The following is a 27,617-nucleotide window of genomic DNA, read 5'->3' on the forward strand; positions in this document are numbered from 1 at the left end:
CTAGAGTGTAGTATAGTGTTGTATATCCGAAGGCTACACTTTCACATTTGTCTATACAATTAAATGTAGCCTGGAGGTAATGCTGGCACAGGTGCTGACAGTCAAACAAAACCACAGACAAATGATTCAACTTAATCCTGGGGCATCACCTTTCATAGCTTTCTGTTCTGTCACCACAAGATGGTACGCTGCTCGGGACGAGAATCTTGTATCTCCGTAATGCCAACCTCACAGGAATTTAAAAAAAAAACATCATCAAAAAGTAAATCAAAAGTAATTTTTGCAATTACACAGTGGTTTTGGACTGGGTCATAAGTCCTGGGGTCAAGACACTTCCTCAACACATACACAACCATGTAAACTTTCATCTCAAAGAAAATAAACAACATCAAAAGCGTAGAGCCAAGGTTTTTATGCAACAGCAGGGCTAATTTTCATAGACTAGCGCTTTCATTTCCATATTTGCTCATGAGCTGTCTCTTAAGTTAATAGTGCATGAGCGACTTTTTGAGGTGGGCAATGTTTACGTCAACCTGGATGTTAATTGGCAAATGGACAAAATCAAGGAGAGTATGTTTTTTTTCCAGTTTTTTCTTACATTTTGTGTTTTTTGTTTTGTTGTTTTTGCTTTGTTTTTGTTTTGTTTTATGCTGCTTTTGCATTGTGTTGTAAAGCACACTGTGATGCTTTCTGTATGTGCTATATAAATAGAATTTGACTTGACTTAACAAATGGGCTGTAAGGAACACTAAAATCATGAATAAATAAGAATGGCTTACAGTACATCGCCTCAAAATGTTGGTCCTATATAATAGCCACGTCACATTAATGGTTAATGATTTGTGTGTGTGTGTGTGTGTGTGTGTGCAGGTAGCGCTGTACAACCCGGAGGCAGAAGGCAGTGAGAGCCCTGGGAGTCTGGGCGGCAGCCTGAGCAACAGCCTGTCAGACCAGAGCCTGGCCTCCGTCAGCCTCAACACCGCCGTCAGCAGCGGCAGCAACGTGCACAGCTACACGCCCGTAAGAGCTTTCAGTTACTTTTTTGTTAACTGTCTATTGATCCCCGAAGGAGAATTTCCCTTCGGCAAACACCGTCTGACCTGGAGCTGCTCGGGATTCGTTGTCTTGCTCAAGGACACTTCAGCAGGGCCAGCGCTTTCCATTACGGGGCTTTTCAGTTCAAGGATGGTCTCCCTACTGACTGCCACCCTGCTGCCCTCTTTAATATGAGACCAATTTAAAAGCATTGGAACGATGAATCAAAAAATTTACATTTTGTGTGCATGTTCACACAACTGTATCACCAGTCCAGACAGCTACACCCGTCAAATTTAGGAGGTGCTAATCAGTGAATCTAGATTACATGTACGCCAGATCGACACTATTGTAATTAGTTTTCTATTAGATGTTTGTTTGTTAGATTAGATTTAGGAAGTATATATATTTTCAGTGCTCTGTTTCAGAGTTGTTGCTACTATAAAATGATGGGCTTTTAGGCAAAAAGTCCTAACAATCAGAATTAAGTAAACAGACAATGCAAACACACACTTTCTTTTAAATTTCTGTTTAGCCTACAGAAAATGGCTGTTCCAGTTGTGCTTACTTAATAAATGATACTTGACAAATACACCATTTCCACCTTTACTTAACAGTTTTCAAGGAGCTTAATTTCATACAATTAAAAGTGGATGCATTCTATCAGCCATAAATATTCAGTTAAGATTAAAGTTGAAGAATCCATTATCCATTGCATTTCTGTGAGCAAATAAAGAGGAGCTCACCTCAGCTTCATCATAAACCAGATAGCACAAACACCTCTAGAGATGCACATCTGACAAACTATCGCTTGATTAGCATGAACGGAGACTCAAGTCTTTTCGGTCCAGAAATTTATTGATCAACTGTCAGCCATCTGTGCGGATACCATATTGTGATAGAAAGCATGAATACAATTGAAATATATATATATATATATATTTCTGGGGTTTTTAGGAGAGACGGGCACTCCCACAGAAGTGCACCATTTCAAAAACTACAAAAGGTCAAATGAAGCAGAGGAAGGTTGTGATTTTCTGTACAAGTGTAAAATCACATAGGCACAGTAATTACAGGATTTTGAACAAGGCAAGATTGATTTCTTTTACCAAATAACATTCACATTTTCAGTCTTTTTTTAGCCTGTTAGTGTGTGTGTGTGTGTGTGTGTGGGGTTAACTCTGCTGCAGTGGAAATCTACAGGGGTGGCTGTAGGTTCGAAGCTTTGTTGATGTTGCTCCGCTCTACTCATGACTCAGCCTTGGAGGATCAGATTATGTTCCAGCAAACAGGCGCTGGCCATGTGCTTTTTTTGTGGCAGAACAGTGTGTGTTTGTGTGTGTGTGTGTGTGTGTGTGTGTGTGTGTGTGTGTGTGTGTGTGTGTGTGGCTGTGTTATTGTTTGTGTCTGAGGCCTGAGCCAAGGGAGGTAGCCAGTAGCCACCCTACTCACACTAACCATGACCTTTTACTAGGTCAAACAGACACACACACACACACACACACACGATGGGGTTTATTTAAATCAAGGCTGTCCCGTGTCGTCGACTGTTTTGGTGCCTACGGTCTTGGCCAGTGCAAAGTACACCCGAGACTTGGCAGGCCACAGTATACACTGAGACTTATTTGGCCAGATATTATACTGGCTGTTCATATGATTCCTCATCCTTAACAAAACAAGGTCCTTCGGCTATTTGAATCGATTAGTCTCAAGTGGCGTGTGTGTGTGATGATAAGTTGCTGTTTTGAAGAGTAAGGATTAGACTGGCAAACCTGTCTGGCAGGACACAAACTGCCCCATGCTGAACAATTTAGATTTGGACCAAAATATTCAGTGGAAACAGTCTTTGATCTAAAAAAGGCCTTTGACACAAACAGTGATAGTGATCTGATCTCTAAATTTGCACAATGCAGTTTCTCTGATAAAGACATTAACTGGTTTGACCCATATTGGCAACTGTAAGATCTCACTGTACAGAATATCAATGGGTCAGTATTTTGCTTTCAAATCTTCCCCTTCCCCTGGGCTTCTTTGCCCAAGATGCTCAAACTGATGAAGCATGTGAAAATGAAAACATCAAAATAGTTTTTACAAAACTAATCATGTAAACTAATAGCTGTAAATCATTTAGTACTGCGACCTCCATGTTTGATTCATACTGCTCTTAATGCTTTTTTTGCACATGCACTAACACCACTTTTATTTTTACTTTTAGTGCTTAAATAAACTTATCTTTTTTATGCATATTTGCAATTTTATTCATTATGCTTTTTTTTTTTGTAAATTTTGATGTTTGTTGAAGATGAAGTGTACTGTAATGTAGGCTACTCATTGTCATATTCCTCCTACTATTATAGTGCATATAGATATTTTTGTATTTTTTATATATTTTTTTATAATTCTTTACCTCTGTTATAATGCTGCTACCAATACTGCTGCTGCTATTTTGTACGCTTTTTTGCACATTTTCACTCAAACATTTCTACTTAATATGGCATTTTCATTTGCATATGTTTATAGAAGCCCGATTTGCTGTATTCATATTTATATTCTATTTTTCCTTACTACATGCTACTGCAATGACCCACTTTTCCCCATGGTGATCATTAAAGTTTAATTTAATCAAATGTAATGTACTAATAACCCATTTTGGGACTGATGATTGAAATTGGTATAAGCTAACATGATATGGCATAAGAAACAAAACTGACATGTTTGTCGCTGTCTTTGTGTCTCCCACTTTACTAATAAAAGCAAATATAATATTCAAGGCCAATCTCGGTCCGAAAACATTTTCTCCAAAATTAGAAGAGCGCTGAAAAACCCCAGCTCTTCATTATTTTTTCCTTGTAACAGCTGCTCACCTTTTTACCATCAATCACTTTTTCCCCGCTCACCTCCCACCTGCATTAGCAAAGGTCAGTGCAATCTCATCTCGTTAACCTCTCATTTCTGGAGGCCATCCTTTGTTTTCCTCCTTCCTGCATCACCTCCTCCATCCCTCCGTCTCTCTCTCCCTCCCGCTCCGTCGTTCCAGACCTCATCTGTGGTCCAGTCGAGTGGGATCAGGGTTAGTTCTGCTTCATTAGCTGGCGCAGGTGATACCCTCCTGACTGAGGGTGATTACTGGTGGCATCACCGGCGGAGATCTCACAGACGCCGAGCTAGTTAGACGGAGGGGCCGCCATTATTGGGTGGGGGATGTGTCATGCTAAGTTGGCTCAAATTTGCGGAGGCGCACTGATCACAGCAAATCACTTCTGTTTACTTGGTAGATGGTGTGGAAGATGACAGCTGCGATGGGATGATGGAGAGAAGACACTGGAATGTTGCATTCACAAGCCATGTGGCACTGTGGCTTGTTCATGTCCTTTCACGTCATTTCCCTCTCTTTCCATTGCCGTGTCTCATTGTCCTCCATGCTAACGCTGACTCAGCCAAGCTGCTGTTGGCGCCGCAATTATGACAATTATCTCAGGTGAATGACGTAAGATTTATTTTTTGTCATGGCAACACTGACAAGTCATGATTTGAGTGTTCAACTACAAGTTGTATGTAGGTCGCATACCTCGGGATCCGATTTTGTGCCACATATCCACGTTTTCCAGATCAGAATTGAAAAAAATGTGACTCTGTGCAGCTTTTTGCTGTTCACACTGATTAGAAAACAGCAGATCTGCCACATGTGAGGGACAAAAATCTGACTTGTGACACTTTCAGTTGCAGTGTGAATGTAGCCTTTGATCTATTTTTCTGAAAGCAATCCCCTCACCGATTCTCCCTCTGTGTGTTCTCTTCTTTCTTTCTCTTTTTGTAACTCTCTCTGTCTCTGTCTCTGTCTGTCTGTCTTTCTTTCCCCCTCTCTCCTCTCTGTCTGTCCTGAAGGTGAGCAGCCACTCGGAGCCTTCGTCCCAGTCCCTGAGCCTCCAGCAGCCCGCCCCGCCGCCTCCCCCCCCTCCTCCCCCCCAGCCCCAGTACGGGTTGCCGGTCCCGGAGTCGCGGGACAAGCAGCTCTGTTTCTCGGACTTCGAGGACCTCAGCGCCTCCTTCCGCAGCCTTTACAAGTGCGTCTTTGAGCAGTCCTTCTCGCAGCAAGGTGGGTCTCGACCCTCATTTGTGTATGTGAATTAGTGTGTGTGTGTGTGTGTGTGTGTGCCCATGTACACCTGTCCAACCTCTATATTGACATATGTGTGTATGCAGAAAAAAAAATACATGTAAACCACGCAGAGTGCCTCGTCATGCTTCTTGCACATAATTAACTGTCAATCTTAAAGCGTAGCTCCTATCGCAATCACTGTACGCAAAATGAAACATTGTTTTGATAGCAGCAAAAGCATTTCAGTATTAACCTCCACCCCACGCTACTCCTACCCTATTGTATTATAATAAACAAACAATCTGTTGTTCCACATATCTGCAGTTTACGGCTTGCTCAGTCAAATGAGTAAAGGCAATTAGGAAGAAGACGAATTCAGTAGAAGGAGAAAAAACCCACAAACACATTTCCAGTCGAGCAGAGCAAAGTGTACCAGGGTTCTGCAGCTTTGATAGCAGCTAATTAGATTGGTTCTAACGTTTGCGAAGCGTCTCGCTAATTGCTTCCTGAAGCTTTCAGGTCACCGGGCCTCCTCCCACTTGGACCCCCACCCACCACCACCCGCCCACCGCCTCCCCTCTCCCTCTCTCTCTCCTCCCCACACACATCCATGTTCTCTAACCCAGGAGATTGATGTGCTCTGTTGATCTCCGCAAAACCGCCGCCTGGACTCATCCTCTGACAGGGTCCCCTTCAATTTGCGGTCAGGGGTTCGGAGCTGACCGACCTCTCACATCGAGAAAGATAATACAATGAAACTGAAAAAAAAAAAAAAAAAAAAAAAAGAGATATAATAACAGAGAGCCTAGAAATAAAATGAAGACGAAAATGGATTTAGAGAATGCTTGAAAGGCCCCATGTCCATGGTTGAAAGGTACAACTTTAGTGTGCGGCTTACCAGGGAACAGTGTCAGCAGTCATTGTGTTTGAGAGGTTGAGTCACAGTGAGTCACTCAGACAGTGGAGCTCATCGTCTCCCTAGAAAACCACAGCGCGTCCAAGACCACACACTAGACTGCGACTGACTCAGGTGGTGTTGCAATCATTTTCAGGAGCCCGCCAGATGCTCTTGCTCATGAATCACAAGCAACAAAAGACAAAAATGAATCTTAAATGATTAAATTAAGGCTTGAAGGCTTCAGTCGAAACCATTTAATTTGAGCAAAAAGCATAAACCAGTGGACTTGTTGGTAAAAAAAGGAACAACTCCCTTTGCAATCCAGATTTAAATGACAGTATTTTCCCTGGTGTCCAGCTCAACAGACCACATTTTGAATCACATTTCGCCAAATTTCTGCAATATTGACAAAATCATATATTGCAATATTTTAGACTGAATACCTCGATATCAAAAATGTGACAGTGTGAATATTATGTGAAAAAAATTGATATTTTGGGGATGAGTATTTGTGCTTTTATAAGATATTTACACACAAGAAAACTTTGAAACTTAGTAATGATCATTTGTGATCAGTAATGTGCAATCAGTAATAAGTAATGTGGATATGATGAGCAGGTGAAGCCAATCATTGTTCATTTTACTCAGCCAGCACTGGCTAATAAGTTCAGAAAATTGTATAAGTTTACTGTAATGCAGCCTTAAAGACCAGGAAGAAAGTAATATTTAAGTTATATTACAATAACCAAAATCCCAGACAATATCTAGTCTCATATCACAATATCGATATTATACGATGTATCGCCCAGCCCTACACCCGACTGTAAGGTCCATGTTTGTTTTCCGTTTTTGTCGTTTTTTCTTACTATGTTGCCATTATCGGTGATACTTGGTGGTGTTTTGTCCCGGCAGGTTTGATGGGTATGCCCGGTGACACGAGCCAACAGGCCCGGACCGTCTGTTCCTACCAGCACTCCCCCGGTGCGGGAAGCGGTGGCGGCGGCGGCAGCCACCACCACCAACACCACCCCCACCACCCACAGCAGCACCTCTCCCCTCACTCCACCCACAGCCAGCACCAAGCGCACGGCCAGCACCCACAGCACCCACAGCACTCCACCCACTCCCAGCAGCACCCGTCCCTCTCCCACCAGAGTCACACTGGACAACCCTGCTCCGCCACCGGTGAGGCCGGCGCATTCAGCAGCTCTAATACCTGGTCATCGATTCTTGTGAAAGGGGCGTCCAAAGTGTATATTTTTGTGTTCCGGTTGAACGGTTCAGGTATATCGATGCAATACAGCGCTAAACAATGCAGGAATCATACCTCTCCTCATTCCCAAGGCCACGTCTGACATCGTTGTAAATGCCATTCCCCTAATGCATCAAAAAATGCTTGTCTCTGCATAGATTCGTTGCATTTATATTATACTCTTTCCCCCCATAAGGTCCCAGAGCATTTGATATTATGAGGCTGGGTATGGCTGATACAGACGGGCATCTCTGAAGCTTCACCGAGGCTTTTTCTGCTCATATTCCCAGTCTTTGTTTTTTTTTTTTTTTTTTTTTTTGTGTGTGTGTTTTTTTCTCTGCATCTGCACTCAGGCCAGAGAAAAGGACTATTCAGACATTATTTATCTGGGTTAGTACTTCCCTCAACCAAGCTGAGGATGAATGAAAGCAATCCCTCTGTCTTTGATCCACAGCCTCAGAATGTATTGTTGTTTAGTTTGTGGTGGTGGAGGCAGTGAAAAGCTATCTTTTTTTCAAAAGCAGAGCTGTGACTGGAATTTTTCTGTGTGAAGTCACACCACCTTGTGGTTGACTGCAGAACCCTGTCTGGCACAAACACCACCGCCAGTTACATGCTGACTGTTTAACATTTGGTTTCCTTTTAATCTCAGTCCGTTCAACCCTTCAGACCTTTACTCTGGACTGGAAGGCCCAACTCACATCGTCACACTTCTGAGTCTCCTTGCCTTATATTTGTTTATAAGGCTTTATATTTTTACCCAACCCTTTGACAGAAAATTCAGAAAGGGGTGTGTGTGTGTGTGTGTGTGTGTGTGTGCACTCTCCCAGGCATGTCAGCAGACTGGTACCCCAACCTGGACTGGCTGAAAGAGAGCTGTCGCATTGCTACCAGCTACAACTGGGCTGACGTAGACCTCTCCCCATTCCAAGGTAACACACACACACATACACATACATGCGTGCACACACACACACACATGCGCGCACACACACACACCACTAAGAGTCCTGGTGCCATCACTGCAAATACTAGCCATCCGATATGAACGCTGGCGAAGCAGTCGACTGCACCCTTTTTTAACACAGTGAAAATTGATAAAATGCCCATGATGTCGATCAGTTACTTTGATTAAATCATTATAAATTCATCTCTACGCTTTGATATACACTTGCCCTTGAGGCACAATATTATAATATCTAGTGTCATAATAGGTCTGGCCTGATAAAAGTCATTATCCCTCATCTGAGAGGTTGCCACTCTCCCTTTCTCTCTCTCTCTCTCTCTCTCTCTCTCTCTCTCTCCCTCGCACACACACACACACACACACTCTCTCTGTCTGTCTCCCTCCCTCCCGATTGTATGATGTGAATAATCCAATTAGGCTCCGGCTCAGTAACAGCCTCTTATCACGGTCGGCGCACAAAGCCGGCAACATCCACACATGATGGATGACGACGGCTGGTCCTATAACACACGGGCCCCGCTCCCTCTCTCTCCTCCTGCAGCGCTTGACCTCCCTCACACAGGAGTAATGCCATCCTCCGCCATCTCTGGCTTGCCTCCAAAGAGCAGGGAGGGCTCCTCTCTTCTCTGTCGCTGCCGTAAACAAGCGATCCGAATTCGATTGGAGGCGCTTTTGATGGAGAAATACCAGAATTTAGTGTGCTGAATGGAAGCGTGAGTGTGCCAGTGTTTGAAGAATTAAATAAGAATAGGGGGTGTTGTTGGGTTCAGGGATTTGTCCCGCTGTGTGTCAAATGTCAATAGGCATGTTGTCAGGAGAGTGACGCACTATGGCTTGTGATTAAGGTGGAATGACGCTGACAGCAAAATCATAGTGCGATTCTTCTGCTGGATGTTCTGAGTGAGAGATGAAATGAAATGCGATGCATGAGGACAAAGCTTTTTCTGTGCAATTTCTTTTTCAGTTGTTCAGCAATAATGCTTATGATTTGTTTGAGTTTGACCAGAAAACAAGATTTTCCCTGAGGTGCAATATGATTTGATGGCCATGGGTTCTGCATTTAGGAGACTGTCTTAAAACACCTTTCCCTGTCTGGATGGAATATGTAATTTCAAGAGAAGACCATAGTGTTGGTTAGTGTAATGCAATTGTCACCAATATAAACACAAGACATCCTTGAAGGCAGAATAACAGCGGGTCTCATTTATAAAGCAGGATACACAAAACATCAGCTGCACATGAGAGATTTGTGGTGTTAAAAACATTCACACATTAGTGTGCATATTGTATGTTTTCTACATACAATAATTACATCCATCATTTTAGCCCAGTATTTCATCTCATTTTAACTTCACCCATCACTTATTCAATACTGCAAACATTGATCTATAATGATAAATGCTCTACAGTGAGTAACCATCTCCCTCCTTCCACCTCCATCCTCCATCCTCCAGGTCTAAAGGAGAGCATGCGGCAGGCTGAACTCAACAACTGGTCGCTGGACGCCGCCCAGATGGCCGACCTGTGTTCCTCCATCAACCAGTTCTTCACGGCCACGGGGGTCATCCCCCCTCAGGGTGCGGCCCAGCCGCAGCCTCAGGCCCAGCACCCGACGCCACCGCCGGCACCCCAGCACCCGGCCCAGCCCCACGGGGCCATGCACCCTAAGGCCAGCCAGCACAATCAGCACGGCCAACACAACCAACATAATCAGCACATCGGCACGGGTCAGTTCATACATCATTATTATTCACTTATGATTCACTTGTCCACCCCACAGGGAGGAGGGAGGAGTGCAGGGTCAGCTTCAGATTAGTGTGTGTCGAGTTGGAGGGGATTCAGTGTCTTGCTCAAGGACGATCTTGATAACTTCCTTACTGTCACAGAGGCTTGAACTCAGGCCTTGAGGTTTAAGGACGATCTCCCTACTCACTATGCCTCCGTTGCCCCATTATAGATTTACAAGGGAATTATGGGTGTTGTCAGCATGATGACAACTGGAGTAAAGATTTAAACACGAGGAGGAATGTCAGCAGTGGGAAATCCAATGAGCGACAGCGTAGCGCTGTAGGATTGCACTAGCTTAGCGAAGATGGCAGTAGCACTGTGCACACGACAACAGCTCGTGTTCTGTGAAGACACATACGCATGTGTGAAAGTCGGGATACTAATCTGACAGTTAGTCATTGCCCTTTTGTCTGTTCTCCCACAGGGAATATGTACATGGACTCGAGACAGAACATGTCCTCCCTGATGGGCCCACCAGGATACCCACACCTGCCTCCCATGAGCAGCACAGCTCCCTCTATGACAGGTGACTCTCTGCCGCTCGCTTAGCAGCTCGTACATAAACCTACAGCTGGTAGAAAAGTTTGTCTCTGTGTTTGTGTGTGTTGGTGTGTGTTGGTGTGAGTTAGTGTTGTCACAATATCAGAATTTTGACTTCAGTGCCAATACTAAGTTTAATATTTGATACTTTAGTGACGCCACGGCAAACAAGAACAAAACAAAGCAATGTCACAGAACAAACACTGTGCAACCAAGGAAAGCACCATGAATTCAACATGAATATCAATAACTTCAACAAATTAATAAATATTCATCTCTGCAATGAGAACAAATTACAGATTAAATATATCAAGAACTTGAATAAAAGTGCAACAGTATCTTATAAAAATCACGGAGATGCTTTGCTAAGTTTTACTTGACTTGGACGGCTTTGTAGCAAATTTCACACAGGCATTTTGATGACAGTTGGCTATCCATCTTTGTTGGCTCTATAAGTGAAATTAGTTCAGTTTTGTCAACCAGTTTAGGTGGACTGGGATTCAGCTCATGATGGTGAACTGTTTGACGCTGTTGCCATGTTTTCAGCTGTTTGACTTGGTGAATTTTGCACTGACTGCATAGTTCACTGTCAAGAGCCAGACTGCAGCTTCTTCTATTCAAATCCTTCTTCTTCTTCTTCTTCTTCTTCTTCTTCTTCTTCTTTTTCTTCTTCTTCTTCTTCTTCTTCTTCTTCTTCTCCTTCTTCGTCTAACAAATCACATGCCATCTGCATGTCTACACATTTTGGAAAAAATCATAACAAAACATTTATAAAAGAAAATCTCTCTTGCAGTGGTATCAAAGTAGTATTAAAATGTATTGTTATCGTTACAATACTAGTGTGTGTGTGTGTGTGTGTGTGTGTAAGAGAGAGTGTGGTTACTGATCTCTCTGTCAGTATCCATCAGTATTAACCCTCACGCCCGTCTCCCTCCCTCTGCAGGCCATCACAGCCAGTTGAGCCAGCAGCAGCAGCACATGTTGCCTCCGGGCCACTTCCAGATGAGACGCATGCAAGCTGCCGACGACATCCAGGACGACTTCGACTGGGACTCCATCGTCTAAACTGAGCCAACGGCGGAACAGAGGGAGGAGGAGAAAGACTGGAAGCAGGAGAGAGAGAGGGAGAGAGGGAGAGAGAGAGAGAGACATAGAGACGAGGGACGACAGGTGAGGTATGGAACTGGCCAACTTGCCACTTTCACCTATGTGAAAAACAGAAGACAATCCAAGAGAAAACAAATGGAACATAATTTTTTCGGTCTTTCAGTGTTTTTTTTTCTTTTTTTCTCTTTTTGACACAAGAGGATGATGAGTCAAAAGACAATCACTTAAAAAAAAAAAATTGATTTACCAGGCTAACAGGATTGGACAAGCCAAGCTGTACACACTGTCCAAAGCAAAAAGGACATTTGAAGCTCTCTGAATTGTCTCGTCTCATGTCCCCCAGTGCCAACAGGTTTACAAGTCGCCAAAGTGTTGTCGAAATGTCGGTGAAGTGTTTGTTTTTTTTTCGTTTTTTTTTATTTGTTGTAACTCACAGTTTGTGTTTCCAGCTAGAATGTGTGTGTCCCATACGTGCAACAGTCTCAGCACCCTTGACTGAGTGGAGGTGAATGGTTATGGGTCAGAAAATCTACTTGTCTTGTCAGGACTCCCTTCAGAAACAGTATTTTATCTGTCCTACGCACGCACAGGTCCAAAGTGGAAAATTGCCAGATACAAGTATTGTACCCCTTCCCCCACTGTGGTTTTCTAATACTGGGCCTCGGTGTGGCTGTGGATCCTTTCCACCTCAGTAAGAGAGTGGATTTGTGAAGAAGAAAGGAATGAAGGTACTTCTTGCTCAACTTGAGTTAGTGATAGGCGACTGGAGCACCACCTACTGTTTGGAAAAAAAACATACAGACGCCACATTTTCTAAAGTATTTCTTCCTTCCCAAAAAATTGTTCTATGCACCAGTATTTCCTTTCTCTTTACTCTTTTTTAAGGTCACATTGCTTTGTTGATGCAAACTGATTTTTGCCAGTGTTAGTGTTTTAAATGCCATTACATATTACAAGCAGCTCTATAGTCACAGGCAAATAATAACAAGCAAAATTCAACTCATGTATCTTCTCCCCAACTCACTTCACTAATTACATTAAGACATCCAGAGCTGATAAATTATTGTCACTATTTGTCTGTGTGTTTGCTCACACGTTTGCACATGTATTATCTGTGTGTGTGAGTGTGTGGGTTTGTGTGTGCTAGTGTGTGTTTATTTGATGGGGAACAGCCCTGCCAGTAAGTCCATGGTGCCATGTTCTCAGGGTGTTACATTCATCTGCCATGTCCGAAACGACAAAAAGCCATTTATCTCTGTATTTAGGTTATTGTGTGTTGTGTGGTGCTGTCCACTACCTGTTGGCGAATGGCGAGTGTCCCAGTATCTGTGGTTTAAAAAGGACGTGCCCCAAGCATAAGTCTCCATTTGTCAGCCTATAAGCTAACTGATATGAAATACTGTGGAATAAGCTTTTCGGTAGCTCACGCAACAGGCACTAAGCCGTGTCGAGATAAGAATTAGACGCGTGGATTACACAAGGCTAGACTTAGACTTTGTCAAGAATTATAGTTTTCCGAGGTATAATTCAGTTTTTCAAGGTTTTATAGTGATGGGAAGTACAGCGCATATCTTGCAGTTGGAATGACAATTAGTTCCATGTGAAATGGGCCAAGAAGGGAAGGTTGGCCGAGACTTCAAGATGCCTCATGTAGGATAGGAGAAGACAAGCAGTTTTTGCACAGCGCCAAGCTTGAAAGCGTCTAGTGAATGAGAGAAATGAGAAAATGGTGATTTTTTTTAAAAGACATTTAAAAAATAATAGATCAGTGAGGGAGCAAAGACTAAACAAAATTTTCAAATGCTCAACATTTTTTACTGTGATCTTTTATTTTGTCTTTGTGTGTACAAGTGTGTATAGTCTTCTCGGATTTCCTTTAGCATACAGCTCCGTCATTCAAAAAAAAAAAAAAAAAAATATCCATATGAAACAAATAAAAATGTTTGTATTTAATGGGTATACAGTGAAATATGGGACCTTAAAGTGCTCTTTGGCTTGGAGGAACTCAATGGTTGTTAGAATGGTCAAGACGAGATTTCATTCAAGAAAAAAAAAAGCCCATTATTATCGCCATTAAATGCTGTATTAGGGTGACCAGCATATATATCTTGTATGTTTGTGTGTTGTTGTCCTTGTAAATAACAGTATGTATTCCTCCATTTGCCCTTGAAAAACAAAGACTGGTTAAAAAAAAAGTAAAGAAAAAAGAGCAAATGGAGAGAAAGTATTTTGTTATTTGTCCCTCAAGAGACACAATATGTACATACCTTCAGTATATTGTAAATAAGTGATAAAAAAAAAATGCATTGGCGTTTTGTGTGTCATAAATAATCTGTGTACCGCGGTTCAACAGTTAAAATATGTTTCAGTGTTTATTAAAATGTCATTGACCATTTTTACTGCGCTAACCTCGCATCTGCTGTCCTTATTTCATCCGTTGGTGGCATGCTTGTATTAAAAAAAAACATTTAATGACAGCAGAAAGGATGCTTCTAATACATTTTAACCAAATCTTAGCACTCTGCTCCAACCTCTAGTGTCTCATTTATAAAAATTTGAGTCACCCTCACATTTCCTAGGTAAAACAAAACACAGAGAAGGTTCCAACCGGGAAAGAGTTGATTTTATGTTGTTGAGACGACTATAATCCTCTTCTGGCCCACACTGTTTTGACCCTCATAGCTTGTTGTCCAACAGGTGTCAGCCTAGTGCCGAGCAACAGTTTGTTTGCCCTCCCTCACATGTAAACTCGGCAGACCACCATGCGTGCCCGTGTGAAAGTCACACAATGTTCTAACTGTATTTACAGCTCCTTTTCATTGGGAAAGCCTGTTTAAAAAGCGCTCTCTAGCTACTGTCTGTCAGCCACACGTGTGTGCCAACATTTTTCTTCACGGAAACAGCAAGATCAATGTGTTAAAAGATCATTATAGAGGCACAGGGGGGTGATGTAATGGATGCTCCTTTCATTCATACAGCTATTGTTAGAAGTCTGGTGGTTTGCTTTCATCATTAGCTCAAGAGTGATTAAATAGTGTTAACTGTTGAAGCATGCGATGAGAAACATCTGGTGGAGCTGTATCGCAATACGGTTCTATTACAGTCACTTATTTGGCTCTTACTGTCTGTGATTTAGTGTTATTTCAGACGGCTCACAGCACTGTTTACATCTCCTTTCCCCATTCATTCAGTCGAGTATTTTAAAAGCTTATTGTTTTAAGTAGCTAATTGTTTAAGCTGGCCATGTTTCGAGGTGCTTGTCTTGTCTGGAGAGATATATCAATGGTGTATTTATCTATATTGCCAAGTGTATGTTTCTGTGTGTGTGTGTGTGCTGCTGATATTGCAGGGTTTGCAAACAGGAGGGCTGGCTGTGCACCAAGAGAGCATGTCTTCCACGGGACTGGCCCATTCGAGGCACAGGAGGCAGGACCAAGAGGGCTGCAACCACCTTACCACTGCTATACCCCCCCCTCCCCTCCAACCTGCCCCTTGCTCCCCCAGCCGCCCAGCCCACCACCAGTACCAGCACCCCTCCTCCTCTCGCAGCTCTCTCTCTCTCTCTCTCTCTCCCTCTCTCTCTCTCCTGCTGTGTGCCAGTCCCTCTCTCTCCACTTCCTCAAAGTGGCCAGAGCTCCTCTCTTCTCTCCTCTCAACATCCTTCCACTGCTCTTTTTCCTCCCTCTCCAGCACCAGGAACGACCAAACCCCGGGTTTGGCTAGTCGACCCTTTGTCTTCAACTCAAAACAGCCACAAGTCACAGAAGGACCTCAAACCTCAGCTCTTCCAACTCCTCTGAAGACTTTTGTTTTTATTCTTGACCTTTCTGGTCTTTCACCCTTCCCCTCCGGAGAGGCCGGTGCGTGTGTGTGGCGCGTGTGCGAGGGCTCTGGTGTCTTGCTCTTTGCCCTGAGGGGTCTCTAAACGTTGTGACTGGAGGAGAAGACTTAAGTTATCACCGCAATGAAGGTTCAGCTGCTGCTCCTGTTGGCCCTGGTTGGCCCGTTCTGCTCCTTCACACATGCAAGTAAGTCACCTCTCTCCTGCTGCCTGCTGTCCCCGTCCTGCTGTTAGCACACCGTGTCCCCCTCTCTGCCTCCGTCTCCATCCGCCCACTCCGCTCTAACACACTCTTTGTCTGGCTTACACCATGTTCACTTTAAAACAACACACTCTGGAGGTTGGTTTCAGATGGGAAAATAGGTTTCTTATGAATTTGTCAACACATTAACTTGTTAATTTGGTTTCTTTTTTTTTTTTTCTTATGTTTGTTTTTCTTCCACCTTCCACCTTATAAAGAAATGTATTGCTTTTTAATTAATCAGTGATAACTTCTTCTAACAACTGCTGGCTGTATCCCATTTGTTCCACCTTAGCTGAGAATCACTTCTGGCAGCGTCCCGATGGAAAAACAAAACTTTGGGTGAAGGTGTTAATTTAACAAAGGGGAGGGGGGGCGACTCGAGTGGATAGTCTGTGTCGATTTTAACAGTTTACCCTCCCTCTCCCTCTCCCTCTCTGCCTTTCTCTCTCTCTCTTTCTTTTTCACACTGTCGCTATACTCCCCGAGCCCCCGGGACTGGAGGAAAAGTTTGATTTGGAGACACGAGGGAGAATGTGATGTAATAGCGAGAGAGCTCTGCCGCCTCGTGCACGTAAATTCTTTGCACTGGCAAGAGGAGAAAGAGGGAATATCCTTTGGAAGGCTCCCAAAACAGTGCTCACACACAGGGAGGGAGGGAAGGGGGAGTGGGGGGAGGGTGTAAACTGTAATACACACCGTACACATTTATCCTAAAGCTTATCCCCTGCTCCCTCTCAGTTTACCCCTGATTCTCTCTCCTCTCTCTCCTCTCTCTCCAGTTTCTCTCTGCCTCTTCCTCTTGCTTTCTCTTTATATCTCTCTAGTCTTTTTCTCTCTTTGTGCCTCTTCTTTCTTTCTTTCTTTCTCTCTTTCTGCTTCCTTCCTTTGCCTCGGTCAGTCGTCTCTGCCCAGGGGAAGCAGAAGGCACGGGGGGGCGGGGGTGTGGCGGGGCTGAAGCCCGAGGGAGCTGCAGGGCAGGGCAGGGCTGGTTTGCATGTGAGTATTAATAGAGAGAAGCTCTATATTTAAGAGGGTCATATGGATGAGAGCGGAGGGAGAGAGAGGGAAAGGGAGAGAGACAGAGAGAGAGAGAGAGAGAGAACACCCGGTACGTGAGGAGTTTAAAGAGGTGCCCCACCCTCATTTACCCGCATGTTGTTAGACCGCGTGGCGCGCCACCCTTCCCCGTTTACCCATCTTTGGCGGGGTATCAAGCTTTACCACTTAACAACCCCCGCCCCCTCCTCCCGTTCCCTCTTCTCCCCCCCCTATCCCTTACCACTCCACCGCCCCTCTCCAACCCACTGCCCCCCCCTCCTCTCTTCCCCTCTTCCCCTTTTCCAACTTGATGAGTCCAGACCCAGTGGGGATAGTGTTGGTGGAGAGAGAGAAGAGGGGGGGTGGTGGGGGAGTTGGGGGCGGCTGATAGGGGCTGGGTCTATTTTTAAATGGCAACCTTTACCGGTCTGAGGCGACGTGCCCCGCTCATTTCCATGGAGGTTTGCTCAGAAAAACAAAAAAGACAACTCTTCAAACTCTCAAAAAGATTCTTAACTCGGCGCTCCCTGTGCTATTTCCACAGAGAAGGGGAAACAAAGGAAATAAAACAGACCCTTCCTCAGCTGTTTGACTCCCTCACCCCTGCCCACTTAACTAGCAAACCCCATGCATCCTGTAAAAACCTCCACCTCCACCCCAGCCCCCCCTCTCCCCCTAGCCTGCTCTGCTTCTTAATGAGTTTTGTCTGCCTCTCTGGGTCTTTAACATCCCCGGCACATCTGGCCGCCGAGGAGAGAGGTCAATGCCCTCTGTCCGTGCCCACTTGTAAAAATGACTCAAATGTTGCGCTCATACTCCAAATATGAGACACATGCCGCCAAAAGCCTCTGCCGGTAAAAAGGGACTGTGAGGAACGAGCACTTCTCACGTCAAGCCCCGAGTCTCACTTTGAGAAAAAAACGAAAAAGAAAGAAAAAAAAAAAAAAAAACGCTCAGTCATACTTCCAAAAATTTCCGTGAGGAGAAAGAAACATCTGTTTATGGGGAGGAGGCGGAGGCCATTTTAGCTGGGAGTCGTGTGTGCGTGTGTGTGTGTGTCTGTGTGTCTCTGTGTGTGTGTGTGTGTATAGACCAAGCCCAGAAGAGACTGAGCTGTAGTAGGTTTTTTTGCACTTGACAAGAGGCTAATTCAGTCAACTCTCTATTACATGAGAGCGGCACTCCAGCAACATGGCTGAAGTAGCGGCGCGGCAAGGCCCGAGTCTCCCTGAGGAGTTTTGTGTCTCTCCTCTGTCAGCACCGACACGAATGTCTCACGTCTCTAGCACCTACGTATGCCGCAGGGTGAGACATGGCGCGAGAGAAAGTAGGAAAAAAGAAAAAAAAAAAAAAAAAAAAAAAGAGACGCTGACTAAGGAACACTTACACAACTGGGAGGGTGTTTTATGATGTGGGAGTTGGATTTGAAGGTTCGCAAGATTAGAAATACATTAAGAGGCTCGCTTGATAGATTGCTGGAGATCAGGGGTATTGCTTTTATCTGGGGGGGGGGGTTTTATTTGTTTAGCACCGTTCTTAGCGGAGGAGGGAAGCTTAGTATTGAAGCTGAAGCGTGAGGAAAAGATGTATTTATTTTGTCATTTCTGGATCAGTGGATACATTTCGTGTCATTCCCGCTCTGATTCATTACGTTTTAGGAATGAATCGGAGCCGCTGGTGCTGTATCCTTTGTCGGAGATTAAAGGTCCACTTGATCTGTTGTTTGATTTAGGCCCGGTGCCAACGTCTGCCTTCCAGTGATAGAGTCCAGATGGGGAATGCTGCATGTCCCTGTATCTCTGTTAGACCAGGAGGAGGAGGAGGAGGAGGAGGAGGAGGGGGGGGGGGAATCAGTTCCTGAATGTATGTGGACGCTCATTGTGTTGTGTCTGTGATAAGAGTCGGCTGAGAATACCCCGCTCCGGTCTATCTGGACCTCTCCTACTCAAACTCCCACGAGTCACGCCCCAATATCTCCACAGCAGACTGCTGCGGGTGAGGGTGAGCGGGGGAGGAGGAGGGGCCACGCTGCGTCCTGCCATAGTGCGGCGAGACGGGCAGGGCGCCTATCTCTCTTTTTCACGCTCCCCCCCCCACCACCACCACCACCCCCCTCCCCAGCGCCGAGAAAACATTCTTGGGCTCGGACGGGCGGACGGACACGCTCACACTCCCTCACACTGTCTGGATGGGCCCTCTCCCTTCTACATGGGACAGCAAATTCGTAACACTCACACATGCCGTGTGTGTATATATGCACACACATACACACACACACACACACACACACACACACACACACACACACACACACACACACACCATATATACACACACACACACACACACAAATGGGGAGCCTCAGTGACAGCTGATTGTGATAGTGATGTATGTATCCTGCTACTCCCTCCCTTTCTTTCTCACACTATATCTTTCTGTCCCTCCCGCCCTCTCTCTCTCTCTCTCTCTCTCTCTCTCTCTTTCTCTCTCTCTCTCTCTCTCTCTCTCTTACTCTGTCCCTTCCTTACTTTCTGCCAGGCAGGATTCAAACCCCATACGGGCGCCTCCACCTCTCCCAGCCATATTCCTTTACCACTTCTCTCACTTTTCACTCAGCCCTTTGCCTGTATGCATGCCTTCAACAGTCCACCTCTCCCCTCCCTCCCTCCCTCCCTCCCTCCCTCCCTCCCTTCATCCCTACATCCCTCCCCAAGGAGCTTATTTGAGGGAAAGTTTGGAGCCAGTGTCAATCAGGGTCACAATCACTGTAATCCTTTAAATCACTTCTCAAAACACATTTTTTTACAAACAGGGTTTCATATTGTTTATATATCATCACCAGTTTTGCTCTAGTTGTATTTACCTGATTTGTTCTGTAACCCTGTTTTTAAGCCAGATGTGGATTAAAAACAGGGTTACAGAACAAACAGGGTTTCATATCGTTTATATATCATCACCAGTTTTGCTCTAGTTGTATTTACCTGATTTGTTCTGTAACCCTGTTTTTAATCCACATCTGGCTTTTCTTTGCTTTGTCTTAATGCCCTTTATCTCTTTTGTTATAATTGTTTGATTGTTGGTAAAGCACTGCAAATTTGTTTGTGCTACACCGTTTATGACTATTAAACTTATGACTCTTCTTAGTATTATAATGAGACAGATTTTTAATGCCCAGTCAGTAGCTGAGATAAACACATGAAGCATGTACTTGCAGGCGCACATGCACTTGCTAACCCACAATGATTGGCAGGATGGTTTAGGTCTGGTTTGTGCTTCACATGGAGTTGGACGCGACGGAGTGTGTGTGTGGTCAACATGACATAACCGCGGTCAAAATGACCTGAGCGCACCACCTAAAATTTGAAACAACGCGGACAGCGCCGCAGTTACGTAAACGTGCCTCAGAGGAACTGGAACCGCTTCCTGATTCTGGTGGGGTTTTGTTTTTGTTTTTTTCTTGTTGGCGGGGTTAGTGGAGACCTGAGGTTTCCTACAGAACCCCTGAAGTAGTGCGGTCAGCATCATTAGAAACGCGAGGAGCTCACATGCGTCCAGCCACCCAGAAAGCAGGAACCAGGCGTTTAGCAGCGAGAGAGACTGTCCTTCAACTGGCTGACCCAGACTCAAGCCCCGTGTTGGCAGGAATCCCTCCCAGCTCCTGGGGTGCTGTTCTGCAGCTGACCCTCCCTGGGGATTAACAGTGTCACATTATTATTACACACACATACATACTAACTCTCCTCCATATGTAACATGGGATAGTAAATGGGAGACAGGCTGGAGGACAGGCCCGTGCTCACGAGGAAAGAGAGTGAGTCAAGCAGCAGAAGAGAAGGGACGGGGGGCTGCTGCCCGGCTTTAGAAACATACCGTTCCCTCGGAGCTCCCCTCCACTCTCTCTCTCTCTCTCTCTCTCTCTCTCTCTCTCTCCCCTCCTCTCTCTCTCTCTTTCCCCCCTCCTCTCTCTCTCTCTCTCTCTCCAGGGATACAGCATTCTCTAAGGTTTCAGCAGCAACAAGCCGAACCTCAGGGAGTGGCAGGGTCAGGGAAGAGAGGAAGACTGGGGAAGAGGTAGATGAAAAAGAGCGAGAAAGAGAGAGAGAGAGAGAGAGGAGGAGAGGGGATGTAGGGAGGGGAGGTTAAGACGGAGAAGTGGAAGAGAAAGAGGTGTGGTGGATGCAAAGACGTTGAGAGAGAGAGAGAGGTAGAGACAGAGCGCAGCAGTCTCACTCTCTTACTCACTAATGCAGCTGTATTAGCCCAGGATAGTCAGCGCCGTGGGAAGGAAATACTACTTAGAGCTAATTGTAGGAGCTGTACACATAATGAACCAATTGTTAGTGGGGGTGGGGTGGGGTGGGGGGATGAATACACATAGTGCAAGGCCATTCTCTCTGAAGCATAGACCGCTTTATCATCGCTCGCAGGCATTCCAAACAAATAGTCTGAGTCGCAGTTCAAAACCCCCTTCAATACTCTGCCGCAGTGGGAACAAATGTTTTGTTATATTTACCCCGCCTGTTGCTAATGAACAGGCTAGCCAGCGCACGACTAGGAATAACCGCACTGGTTGTCAGACAAGTCGAGCCATTCAGAGTTATTTTTACCCCTGTAAAGTATTCTCTATTATTTCAAGTATTTAGTACAATTGGAGAAAACGGAGATGGAGAGAGCATGATGTCAGCTGCTATGTTTAGAAGAGCGCTCGTTCCTCGTGCCTGCAGTGAGAGGGGAGGCTTAGAGGGAGCAGCGCATTTGAAAGCTAGAGAAGGCTTTTTTTTTTTTTGCTTTTTTTCTGGGGAGATGAAGCGATTTCAGGCCAACATCTTGTCAGTGGAAAGTTAACCGTAGACCATAATTTCAGTGCCACACTGAAATCTACCTCCTTAATTTTGAAGCAGCGCTGTCCAGGCTAAGCTTTTAGTTGTGGCCAGGAGGATGTTGAGCATGGGGAGATGACGCTTTGGTTATTGGAGGGGAAATGATTAGGTTCAACCCAGGCCGCTTCATAGTCCAAGCCTTGATGAAAGACACAAGGATAAATACATGTCTTCATGCAGTTGCTGAATACAAAATGGAAGCCTCCGTTGCGCTGCAAGCACAGACGGTCTCCTATAAGCTCAAAGCAAAACCTTTATATGTAGACATCATCCAAAAAAGATAACACTCAGGGATGATAAATAAAGGCAAAAACATTTCCACAAGTGATGGTTGCAGCCGCCTGAGATGCTTCCAGAAGCTGACATTCCTCAAGGTGTTTTTCTAGTAGGCCTGGCCACCTTATCAACAAACTCCCACCTCCTGAGAGAAGATTTAGGAAGTCTTCCTTAGATTGTGTTGTAAAACTGCTGATCACCCAGTTGTAGTGTTTCTCACACAAACAGGCATTGTTGTCCCACCACCTCACACCCCCTCCCCCCACACACACACACCCTTCACTGTCTGTACGTGCTTAACGGCCGAGGGGTTAACAAGCCTTCCTGCGCTCTCCTCATCCACTGACTGCTGTATGGCGGTGGCTCGCTCCACAGGAAATGAGGCAGAGGATGTGGCATGCGAGTGCGCAAACACGAAGCCCTAAAGACAGGATGGAGGGGTGCAGTGGGTGGAGGGATGGAGGAATGGAGGGAAGATGTACGTTTATTCAGTCACAGGGTGTGGTGGCCTTGTTGTCACGGTAGCTATGGGCGGATGATGGGAGGAGTGTAGTAAGTAAGAGAAGAAGAAGGAGGAGAAGGAGGAGGGGTGGCAGCCATCATGATCAAACAGGATAATGAGAGAGTGTGACAGAGAAGAGAGACAAGCTCAGGGAAGACATGATGTCAGGGAGGAATTTGCCTTGTTCATTTTGACTTTTCTCACCCATCCCGGCAGATTGAGGGACTTTCCGCCTCGATTTCCATTCTCTCCTGTTACTAAGTCTCATCCATGTCCAAGTGGCAGGAATTTGCATAAGCACATTTTTCACTGCCATAATTATTCATTACTCAAAAGTATATGTAGGCCTACAAGTTTGGACATACTGATTGAATGTGGCCTACTATGTTTTTCATTCTCTTCAAGCCATTTTGATCTAAAGGCTTATGCTTAAATGCTTGAAATTTGTTTCTTAGACAAATATAAATAGTGAAGTTGATGCTGATGTATGAATTTCTTTCCAAAGCCTTTGCCTTTCCATCAAGGCAAAGGGCGGCTACTTTAAAGAATCTAAAATATAAGATAGTTTAGATTTGTTTAGCACTTTTTTGGTCACTGCATAATTCCATTTGTGTCATTTCATAGTTTTGATGTCTTTACTATTATTCTAAAATGTGGAAAATAGTAAAAAATAGACTTTTGGCTGGTAGCGTATCTATCTATCTATCAATCTATCTATCGATCTATCTATCCATCCATCCATCCATCCATCCATCCCTAACCTCTCTACTCTTTGCCCCCTCTAGGCCCAACAGAACTCCCTACAGAACTGGATTTTGCGACCGACGCCCCCGGGACAGAAGCCGCCCCCGAGGCCACCGAGGCCCTGAAAGCGGAAGACACCGTGGTCACCGGGGCTCCTCCCGCCGAACCCGAGGCTCTCCCTGAAGAAGTCGTGACAGAGGCCCCCGTGGTGGAGGAGGAGGAGGAGCCCGCCGTCACCGAAGCCGCTCAGGCCGCCCCCGAGGAGACCGCCGCCGCGACCGAAGCCCCGGCCGCGGTGACCGACGCGGCGGCGGTCGAGGAAGAACCCGCCGCCGCCGCCACGGAGGCTCCCGCTGTGGTGACCGAGGCCCCCGCTGCCCCCGAGGAGGCTGAGGCCAAACCGGAGGAGACGGGAGCCGCGGTGGCAGAGACGGGTGAAGAGGTGGTCGTGGAAGACGGCGCAGAGGGTGAGGAATATGTGGGATGGAGGCGGAGGGTAGTGTAGGCTAATAGAGGTCAGTTTGAATTCAGTTATTGGTATTGATTGAAATGATGTGATAGAGTAGCTGAAGCTCTGTGAATCTAAATTGGAAGTGAATTGTGTTTGGCTGTGCAGGAAAAGGTTTCATAGGCTTCTCTCTCTCTCTCAGCCCATCCATCTTCTCACAGATAGATAGATAGATAGATAGATAGATAGCTGGCTTGATTAATCTCTAAACAGAAACTAAAGTGTCTCCACTGGCATAGAAAGTGTTTGTTTGTTTTTTAACCTTTTTCTTCAGGTATAGAAAAGTGTACACATGTATAGCAAAACAGATCAGGCATAACCAAACTTTTTTACCCCCATATTCTTTAACCTCCCACCTCGTAGCTCCTACTAGAGCTTTCATCATAAGATAAAAAAAGATGATATTATAAAAAAATACAATGAAGCAATTTTGAGGCATGCAGCTCAATAAAATTGATTGATTATCATCTATCAACTGTTGTCTTTTCGTTACGCAGAGGGCCTGAGTTCTGGCCAGGTAGTGGGCATCGTGATTGGCGCGTTGGTGGCAGTGATCATCGTTATCGCCGTGGTGATTGCTGTGGTGAGGAGGATGGGCAAATACTCGTAAGTATCTCACCTCCCCTCTGGATACACACGGACACACACACACACACACACACACACACACACACACTCATGTAATGTCGTGCATCCAGCAAGTGGGATAATAGCATGATCTATTGTGGTGTAATATTGTGCCGTGAGTCATCATCACCACTGACTTCCTCTATATATGGAGTCAAAATGCATGAACATTTAGTCACTGACATGTTCTATGATGAAATACCTGAAATAACACAAGCGGTGATGTAATGGGTGTTGAGGAGAATGCTGTTTGCCGTGATAAGATGAACTCTCCTGCCCAGCACAAACCGCGTAGCATTTAGACCATAATTGGTCTCCAGTGCTGAACATGCTGGAATAATAGAGGTCCCGGTCCGATTGACAGTATTCCCACGCACCACACCCTCCCCTCTGACGATACTGTCATGTTGTTGGATGAGCTGCATGTCTCACTAATGGGGAACGTTTTCTGTGTCACAGGTCTGCCAAGAACAAAAAGCCTGCGAAAAAAGAGAGCGTCTTGGTTTCTGTAATTTTCTCTATTTGACTGTTTTACCCAGCTAATCGTTTTAACCCTTCGCCCACCGTGGGCTAAATTCAGACGCATTACAGCCGTCTGTTGCAAAAAAAAAAAAAAAAACCCCCGACAGGCTTGGTGCTTGTTGCTCCTTTGACTGACACGCAGTCTCATGGCCCTATGAGGAAAAGCCATTGTCCATTCAGTCTGACAAGTGGCTCTATTTGGCCTTCAAATTAGCTTCAAATCAGTCAAAAGCCTTCTGTATTGACTCTGTCTGTCCGTGTGACGAATGGTCACGGAGCAGATTGGCCTTACATCATCAGCTCGATTTGATCCAAACCTTTCTCAACAGCCACAGGGAGCAACAACACAAAGTCGTCGACGTCTGTGTGATTTTCATCCCCGGAAACTAATGCTAAGAGTCTTTCTTTTTTGTTGTCGGTCCATTTTGAAAAGGTTAATTCCACCTCATGCCATTTTCAGTTTTAAGCTACACTCAAACAAGGTAAAATGTATTCAGAAAACTAATCTTGTCAACTCCCAAGCAACCTGGCTTTAAAGAAATGTCTCCCTTATTAAAATGATGAAAAGCACATAGCCCTTATCCAAACCTGATGATAACGTCTGTTGTTTTGATCTAAATGTTTAACCTTTTAATCAAAGCTGCAAACCATCTTTTTTGATTTGTCGATGACTCAACTTTGTCGATGACTCAACTTTGAATCATTTGAACCTTCAATAACTAGATAACTAGATTTTTAATTTTAATTTCCCTTCTTCAACCATCAACTGACAGCTGATTACACCTCGACGCTCATGTTCACCTGCCTCTGTCTCTGCCAAGTCTCTGATAGTCTCTCTTCTTCTCTCTCTTCTCCCGCAGCCCTTGAGGAAAAAGCCCGTGAAGCAGGGAGACCGCCCAAAGTTCTGGAAATTCTGAACTACTGAACTGTGATGTCATTTCCTGTCATTAAACAAGCATGCTACCAGCATTAGTCTAATCTAACCGGGACTCTGGACTGTTGCCAAAACGAGGGGGAGGGAGGTGTGTGTGTGTGTGTGTGTGTGTGTGTATGTGTGTGTGAGAGAGGTGGATGAGAGGGGTGGGTGTGCAACCATCTTCACCCCCCCCACCCCCTACCTCCCCACCCCCCTTACCTCCAACCGACACCCCCGACCCCCTGGAGCTGCTGATATAAAAGGCTCTGTCTTCCCCCCGACAATACACCAACAACCCACGGACAGAACAAAACAAGGTGGCCACAGGATGTCTCAAAGAATTTCAGGGCTTTTCTTATGCGTTCGTAAACAAAAAAAGAAAAAAAAAAAAGAAGAAGAGAGGGAAGTAAGGGATTATCTGACTTGTGGTAGGGGAAAAAAAAACTCTCTTTCTCTCTCTCTTGTGGTGACTGAGATTTGCATTTGAGTTGGTGAAAAGGACCTAAAAATTGAAAAAAAAAAGTGTACGAAATAAAAGGAAATTAAAAAAGAACGGAAGCGGGACAGGAAGCAGGAGAGAATGTTATGAATTCCATACGATGTATATAACATGCAAAGGGACTACATAGTATACAGCTAAAGACTTTCTCATATGTTGCAGTTGCATCCGCTTGCATTCATTATTATGGAATACACAGTAAAATACAGGCAGTCTTTTGGCTATTGTCGTGGCTAACAGACCTTTAAATCACCCCTGAGCACCAACCAAAACGTTTTCTCACTTTAACACGTAGCCAATGAGTCCCTCACCACAGAAAAACAAAACAAAACGATATGTTGGCCAACTGTATGAAGCACCGTGTGCAGAAGTTGCTCTGACATAACACTCATGTGCTCTGAAGGCAAGTGAGGGGCTAATAGGAAAAAAAAAAAAAAAAAAGGCACCCTCATTTGCAAGAGTAACGTGACATTCTGCCCGCTTTAACACTGACATATAAAAAGCTAATACATATCTGTGAAATTTAGCAGAAGGGTTTGTGCCACTGTCTCTGGTATTCCCTAGGTAGTTAGGAGGATTTTAACTTTTGAAGTGCATTAATGTGAATTGACTGTACTTTTTAACCGCCACCCATTCCAAAAGAACAGCGTTTGATGACTTTCTGGCTTTCTCTCCAAAACATGTTCCATATACAGGCTTGTACACAGGCAGTGGTTGTTAGCTCACACAGTGCTAGCATTGTCTTTACAATGTCTTCATAGTACTTGGGTTATTATTAGGGTAAAGTACCAAAACAACCACACAGTCGTTAAATTGAGCTAACCCCAGAATGCATGCACAGGATGACATTTCATGGTTGCACTTAGTTTTAGTGCACAGTGTTAGGCAGCAATGCCCATATGTTTTATTTGTTATTTTCGCTATTGTACGTGGTCATTAATGGGTGTACAAATAATTAAGTCTCAGCTTAGCTCCGCTTGCTTTACGAACTCAGTTTAATATGTGCACTGAATGAGTGATGTAATGTTTTAATGAATAGGCTTTAGACACTGCAAACGTTTGCAACGACATTTGTTTGTTCCCCCCTTCCGCTTTGCCACATATTATCGGCTCTAGGTCTTTAATTTTTGCCATCTGTTTTGTTTGAATCCTTTTATTTAATTGCAGTGTTTTTGTTCATACTGTTTCAATAAAAAAGTGAAAACACTCCACAAAATATTTCACTGACTTGTACGTTTTCTTTGTGCTTGAAAATGTGTCTGTAAAGATTTGTTACATATGGGTTTATTGTTCTCACCATTGCCTATCAATTAGATTAGTTTCCATGGCGCTGC

At 44.7% G+C, this 27,617-nt stretch overlaps 2 protein-coding genes across 2 annotated transcripts in view; both read left to right on the top strand.

Annotated features, from left to right (window-relative positions):
- LOC139660283 (forkhead box protein J3-like) overlaps positions 1-11,644 on the top strand; it is a 36,770-nt gene extending 25,126 nt beyond the window's left edge. Inside the window, exons 5-11 of the mRNA XM_071538378.1 lie at positions 871-1,020; positions 4,921-5,131; positions 6,945-7,217; positions 8,115-8,216; positions 9,706-9,978; positions 10,464-10,565; positions 11,523-11,644. Of these exons, the coding sequence (XP_071394479.1) occupies positions 871-1,020; positions 4,921-5,131; positions 6,945-7,217; positions 8,115-8,216; positions 9,706-9,978; positions 10,464-10,565; positions 11,523-11,644 (1,233 nt within the window). The remainder of the gene's footprint in view (positions 1-870; positions 1,021-4,920; positions 5,132-6,944; positions 7,218-8,114; positions 8,217-9,705; positions 9,979-10,463; positions 10,566-11,522) is intronic.
- Positions 11,645-15,326: 3,682 nt separating this feature from the next.
- pdpn (podoplanin) lies at positions 15,327-27,489 on the top strand. The gene is made up of 4 exons (XM_071538373.1): positions 15,327-15,714; positions 23,253-23,678; positions 24,217-24,325; positions 25,729-27,489. The coding sequence occupies exons 1-4, from the start codon at positions 15,651-15,653 to the stop codon at positions 25,733-25,735; spliced, it is 606 nt and encodes a 201-aa protein (XP_071394474.1). The 5' UTR covers positions 15,327-15,650; the 3' UTR covers positions 25,736-27,489.
- The last annotated feature ends 128 nt before the right edge of the window (positions 27,490-27,617 follow it).

This window comes from Centroberyx affinis, unplaced genomic scaffold (genome assembly GCF_046629955.1).
Source record: "Centroberyx affinis isolate AG114_WGS23_722 - 3 ecotype Tasmania unplaced genomic scaffold, CSIRO-AGI_Caff_v1 ptg003264l_1, whole genome shotgun sequence".
NCBI lineage: Eukaryota > Metazoa > Chordata > Actinopteri > Beryciformes > Berycidae > Centroberyx > Centroberyx affinis.